Here is a 6,835-nt window from a genome sequence, read left to right as displayed (position 1 = left end):
TAAATTTCAGTCTTATGTTGCTCACAGAACTGGGCAACATTTATTGAGTATATTACAGACCCAGTATCTAGGATACTGGTATCTAGTATCTAGCCATCAGTTTCTAGGAAATTTACATACATTAAAACCAAGAAGAAATCAATTTACCTCAAAATGAAGTTGTTTAAATGGAAATGTTTGCATTATTTACATGTACACATTTGTCAAATACTTTCTTTTATCAGTCATCGTTTTAAGATTTAAAATACCCTGAAAACATAAAAAAGTTTTCAAAATACAGCCAAACATTAAGTGCATTATATCAACACCAATGAGTGTATATAAGTGTAAATGGGGAAAAAAACTAATACAAGGAAAATTATAAAAGTTTTTCATCATTTTAATAAAAAATTGAAAACCATACTTTTGATTCTTTTGACTTATTAAGCTAAATATTGAACACACTGTATGGTATAACTAGGGCTGCAACTAACGATTATTTTAAAAATCGATGAATCGGCCGATTATTTTTTCGATTAATCGATGAATCGGACAAAAAATATTTTTTATATTAACCTCTTTATTCCAAAATAAACATTTTAGACAGAACAAACAAGCACACAAGTACAGGTTGCTCATTAACTGTACTGGTGCAATATGAAAAATAAATGTTTGTGTTAAAACTACGCAAACTTACATGAGAAATGTAGCTGTACATCCACAAAATATAGGGTACTTTGTTTCATAAGGTGCAAAAAAAGACATTTTTGTTTTTAAAAGCCCCTAAGGGGTTCAAACAATAGGTCCCCCCCATTTCAACAAATGAGTTTTTTTTTAGACTAGAAGAGTTCTGCCTTTTAAGACAGCGAAGTATAACAGTTAAAGATGCTACTTGAGAAAATACTTAACCATAGAGATAAAAATAACCCTGTGATTCAAATTATAAATTGTATTTGGAATAAAAGTAAGAGAACTAGGGGTGCTAAAAAACACATCCTCCAAAGACAGATGGAAATGTGGCATATAATTAATTGACACATTACTGATCTTGGTGGATTTTATTCTGCTTTACTTCCATACATTGCAGGATCTTCTTTGCTTTATCTTTGCCAGAAGATTTAAACTTTAAAAGCCTTGCCCTCATAATTTGCAAGTTAATTTATTTATAAAGAAAATATAAACGCTGCTTAAGCTAATTCAAATGAAATTAAAAGTAAAATAAGTAGCCAATCTTATCACTGTTTGTAACCTACTAACAAGGTAAGGAAAGCATCAGATGAGCTACCTGAGAAACTAACGTTACGTTTCCCCACTTTAAAACGAAACAAACATGGTCGCTCACCCTGCTGATGAGCTCTCTTCACTGCCATTGAAGGCTCCAACGTGTTTTCTTTTCAGGTGCTGCGTCATAACAGTGGTGCTTCCGTGCCATGTTCATTTGTTTTGACAAAAGTTGCATGTTACAACTTTTTTCACTTTACAAAGCGCAGGCTATTTTAATTATTGTGATCAATTTGCGCCGTCAATCCCGGCGCATGCGCGCTTCATTTGCAGTCTAAGGGGTAAACATCCTGCGGCTCTGACTGCAGCGCTGAGAGGGACTCCTGCGGGAGCGGGGAGAACGGGGTTGGGATGGGGGAGGCGCCCCACGGCAGAGTAGGAACGATACATGCTTTCACGTAAGAGTAAAAAGTCGCCAGATTTGTCGCTAGTCGCTTTTTTGAAAAATAGTCGCTGGAGGGGTCTGAAAAGTCGCTGAGTTGGCAACACTGCAACTGCGGCGCTGACTCGCTCTGCCGTATGTTTTTTTCTTCCCCCGTTTCAGTCAAGTGGATGTGATGACGGCGGCGGCGCATGACACATTAATCGCGCGACACAACTAATCGATCATTAAATTCGTTGCCAACGCTTTTAAAAGTCGATTTTTATCAATTTTATCGATTCGTTGTTGCAGCCCTAGGTATAACCTTACATTCCTGAAAAAAAAACCACATTTGATCTTGATCTGACATGTGTTATTAATCATCATTGATGAAGCAGAATCTTGTCATATTTATTATCATCATTTTGGCTTTCATGAAGGTTTTTAAAGTTGGTTTCATGTGATAATGACTTAAGGGGGGTTAATTTTCAAAGAGTTAGTCACCACTTACTGAATCTGTCCCAATGCCTAGTAAACATTCCACATAGTTATTAGGCGAGACTTTTTGGAGATTTGTTATCTATTGTTGTGAATTCACTGAGTACATTACATTCATCCATTGTTGTTTTGATCTTACAAACACAGTAAGAAAGAGAAAGCATGTATTCCAATATAAACCAATAGTAATCCAAGCATGGAATGCTTCATTAACTTTCTATTCTTTTAAGCCACACTAAAATCCAGTAAATTGCGATTACATTGTTAATCATAACAACACTAATTACTTGTTCTCCTCCAACACAGTTCTTTGTGGCTTCCTTTCTTTAAAAAAAGAAAAACTGCAGAAGAAAATGATACATCACCAATTCATAGTCGGTTTGTAAGTTTGTGAGTTTCTAATTTTATTTGTTGAAGCCAAAAAATAAGAAAAATGTTTCTCTTCTGATATGGTTGCTTTTCTGCAGAAGCCACAATATGAAGTTTTCTCTCCAAGAGTATTGGCATTCGCTGTTTTCTTGAAAAACTCTTTCCTGTCCTTCTTTGTGCCAAAAACTGAAAAGACTCAGTTTCATAATTATTCGGCATAATCCTTTGCTTTGGAAATTGTCATAAAATCTCTGTGTTTGCATGGAACAACATCAGCTTTTTAGAAAGGCTCAAAGTTACATTGAGTTCACCCTCATTGAGGACAATCAGTACCTTTACAATGTTGCTCAGTGTTATAGTCCCTCAGAACTCTGTTGTCGAGATTAAAGTTTCCTGTGATTGTGGGTCTTGGTGGATCCTCGAGCTTTTGGGGATCCTCTCCATTGCTAGTCATGCAGGCTTCCTTCCTGCCTCTGTAGGACCACAGACGGACACTGGCTCCCTTGTGGTGTTGCGGGCGCTTGTCAAACTGTTCTGCTCCATGTGTGTTTGACATGGCAGACAGAAATCCTTGAAGCATCGCTTGAAATTTTCATCCAGAAATGCATACAGGACAGGATTTAGGCTACTGTTGGTGTAACCCAAGGCAATGCACAAGTGCCAGCTAGCTATTACGAATGGATTCCTGGTGTTGATGTCCACGATTGTCCTCACGATTATAAAAATGTGAATGGGGGTCCAACAGATAATAAAGGCTGCCACTACAACCAGGACCATGCGGGTGATTCGTCGCATGTTACGGTCTTTCTCCTTTGAGCCCGAGAGCAGACGAACACTCCTCAGACGAAGGATCATCAGACCATAACAAACTGTGATGACCATCACAGGAACCACAAAGGCAAAGATGAACACGCTGATCTTAGTCACGGTGTCCCAGTACCAGTCAGGATCAGGAAATTTTAACATACATGTAATGTTACCTAGAAGAGAAGATATAAAGAGTTTGGTAGACTGTTCCAAGGCTGCTGGTCACATACAGTATACCAAAAAGGATTACAGGTATTATCTTTCCATTATCTTAAAGCATTCTATATAATAAATAGGTACAGTTTGTTTCTGATTATATTTTAACAACATCAGTCCAATTTTGTCAATTATAATCTTAATCAAATTTAAATCTAACTAAACAAAGCAGGGGTGCAAATCAAATTTCACCAGAATGTGGTTGGTTGCTGAGACTTCTGACACAGCTAATGGAGAACTGGGTGGATGCTGGAAATGCCAGCCGCTGTTCTGTCAGATCAGCATACCGGGTCAGACCAGCATATCCATACCTGTTAATCCCTTTAGTTTATCCCTTTAGTTTATCCCCTTTTATCCATTTAATTTATCCCTTTAATTTTGCATGAAAAATAGACTTTAGACTACCTCAACTGGTGTGTATCCATTTAGTCATGTACAAAAAACAATTTAATTACTTACTTTTTGGTGTTTTTTGAAGCGTATGGTGATCTCACCTTAAATTGTTATTTTTTTTTTTTTACATGATTAAAGGAATACTCGCCTGCTGAGGTAGTTTAAAGTCAAGTTTTTGTACAAAACTGAAGGGATAAATGCAAATCTGATGATTTGCACATGCGGATTGCTTATAGGTATTCTGGTCTGATGGGGTATGCTCATCTGACAGAAAACTGAACTGAAAATCAGCTATTCTTCATTATCTGCTATTCAATCCCAGGCTCAAATAGAACTATAAAATTAGTTTTATAATTCATTTAAGAGTTGTAATCTGGATGAATATGTTTAATAAAATGTGTAGTTTACTTTACTTTTAAATATTAACTGTGTTCAACTAAGAGATCCAGTCTCCTTCCTGGAAACAGTTTCCAGGTTGCTTGCTGTCACCTAGTGGAGGAAAGTTAGGTGCACCAACAGACGTCTACAACTGTTAAGTGAAAAGAAAAAAAACTCAATAAACTTTTAATTGTTTCCTGAGAGTTTTCTGCATGTGCGCCAAACATTCCGAAAAGAAAATCATGACAAGTTTAGTATATGTGTGTGAGGACGGCATGCACACTGTGTTGCTCAAAGTGGTCCTCAGTGTACTCAGTAAGATTGTGTGCATGCCCAGACACATTAAAAATAAGAGGTTCTCTCTCTCTCTTTCTCACCCGTGAAGATCAACACTGTCATCTCACTATCACAGCCAAACGCATGGATTTGTTTTTAACCCCATCTTATTTAATTACCGTTTCATCCAATAAGATACAGAGCAGAACCTTTGACTAAGAAACCAACCATAGTGGGTATTTGACCTTGTTTTTTTTATATAAAGAAAGTAAATGATATAAAACAAAGTAAATAATATAGTTAAGGTCTGATACAGCATAAGAAGGACATTTGGTAGAAAGTTTGCAGGAGTATAAAACAGAGCACAACAAAGTAGGGTTGTCAAAAGTATCGAAACTCAAAAAAGTATCGATACTGAAATGTTGTATCCGGATACAATACTCATTTTCAAAAGTATCGAGTACCAGTCGCACCTAAACAGTCATTCATCTAAAGTGCAGAATAGTGGAAAATGCACTTTCTGAACACTGTGATTGAATAATTATGTGCACTTTTCAGTTTCAGAATTTTTTTGTAACAGTTGCAGCTGCTGAGAATTATTTTTGTTTCTTAACCGGTTTGGCTAGTGTCATTGTTATGTGTGCAAAGCATAGCCAAGGAAGGAAAACTTTGGATAATTTTTGTAAGTTTTTTATCAAGCTTGCTAAATATTGTGCACAGCAAACAACCTCAAAATGTTGTTCTTATTGTTTATTGTATTTATTTATTGTGTTTTAATTATTAATAAAAATATTTCTGTTGAAATTTTATCCTTGTGGTATCGAAAATGGTATCGAGTATCGAATATTTTCCTTAGTATCGGTATCGAGTTGAAAAGTTTAGTATCGTGACAACCCTACAACAAAGTAATGCAAAATCACCACAAACCATCTAATTGTTGTGCAAATGAGACACACCATATAAGAAAAGGTGGCCTTAGACCTGTTTACCTAAATTAACTACAACAGTCCTAGACTCTGTAAATAGCTTATCTAGTCTAGAGTAGAAATAAGTTATGGCCTATAAAAAAAGCCAAAACTCAGTGTCTGTCTGCCGGCCGTCCGTCTGTCTGTATATATCAAGTAAACAAAAATTATGGAGCTCCTGATCTAAAAGTTTCTTGAGCTACATTTTAAGGCATCACCGAAAGCAGCAGTTTTTTCTAAGGTTCAGTAAATGTTTATTAAGACTTCTGCACCTGTTGTATGTTGTTCACTGTAAGATATGTTAATTTGTCTGGGACAGTTTATTTTTTAGAATATTTTTTAGAAAGAAATTCAAAAATAATATCTTATCTATATTATACATTATACAGGTACATTTTGTTTATCATAACTTTTTTAAACTTTTTGCCATTTCAACTGTGAATTTATCATCTCCTTTACTGGGAACATTCAAGCGCATATGTATTTATCTTTATGAACAAAAAATCTAATCAAATCACTTTAAAGTATTATTAACTAATACATAGAGAAAACTATATTGTCTTTTACTGTGGATGCCGTGCTAGTCAGGTGAAGTAGACTACCATCTTACCGGTTTCTGTCATTCTGGTCACAGCAATAACCATAATTGGCACACCAACAGCAGACGATAAAACCCAGATCAAGACGTTGATCATCTTTGCCTTGGTTGGCGTCCGGAAGCCCAATGCCTTTACAGGATGGCACACAGCAATGTAGCGGTCCACACTCATCATAGTTAGTGTGAAGATACTTGTGAACATGTTGTAGTAGTCAATGGCGATGATGAGCTTGCACAGGACTTCCCCAAAAGGCCAGGTGTTCATGAGGTACTTTGCACTCTGGAATGGCAGTGTGCTGGTGGCCAGGGCATCAGCTAAGGCCAGGTTAAAGATGTAGATGTTTGTAGCAGTCTTTAGCTTGGTGTATCTGTTTTTTCATTAAAAAACAAAAACAAAAAAACATGTTGATTAGGTTAAAATGTAAAAGAAACATTACAAAATGGGACTGAAGACAAATTTGATGCAAGATATACATTCACATTTGAGAGCTGGTTTGGGAATTGTACAAATTCACAGATATTTTACAATATTTTGAAGACTTCTGGAGAATATGACTTCTAAAGCAGAGGTCAGCAACAGGGGTCCGCGATCCCCAGGGGGTCCTTGGACGTACTGGATGGGGGTCCTTGGACGTACTGGATGGGGGTCGTAAAGTTTTGGTTGATTGGACATTTTTTTTATGTTCCCCCTTTCAAGTTTTTTCACTACTTTAA

At 36.4% G+C, this 6,835-nt stretch overlaps 1 protein-coding gene across 1 annotated transcript in view; it reads right to left on the bottom strand.

The window, feature by feature from the left end:
- Positions 1-1,883: 1,883 nt before the first annotated feature.
- oprd1a (opioid receptor, delta 1a) overlaps positions 1,884-6,835 on the bottom strand; it is a 33,917-nt gene continuing 28,965 nt past the window's right edge. Inside the window, exons 2-3 of the mRNA XM_038302674.1 lie at positions 6,134-6,489; positions 1,884-3,468 (exon numbers count right to left, since the gene is read on the bottom strand). Of these exons, the coding sequence (XP_038158602.1) occupies positions 2,939-3,468; positions 6,134-6,489 (886 nt within the window). The 3' untranslated portion in view covers positions 1,884-2,938. The remainder of the gene's footprint in view (positions 3,469-6,133; positions 6,490-6,835) is intronic.

Source organism: Cyprinodon tularosa, unplaced genomic scaffold (assembly GCF_016077235.1).
Source record: "Cyprinodon tularosa strain WSP-4 unplaced genomic scaffold, ASM1607723v1 ctg498, whole genome shotgun sequence".
NCBI classification, from domain to species: domain Eukaryota; kingdom Metazoa; phylum Chordata; class Actinopteri; order Cyprinodontiformes; family Cyprinodontidae; genus Cyprinodon; species Cyprinodon tularosa.
The sequence above is the reverse complement of the archived record's forward strand: the minus strand, read 5'-3'. Positions and strand labels throughout refer to the sequence as shown.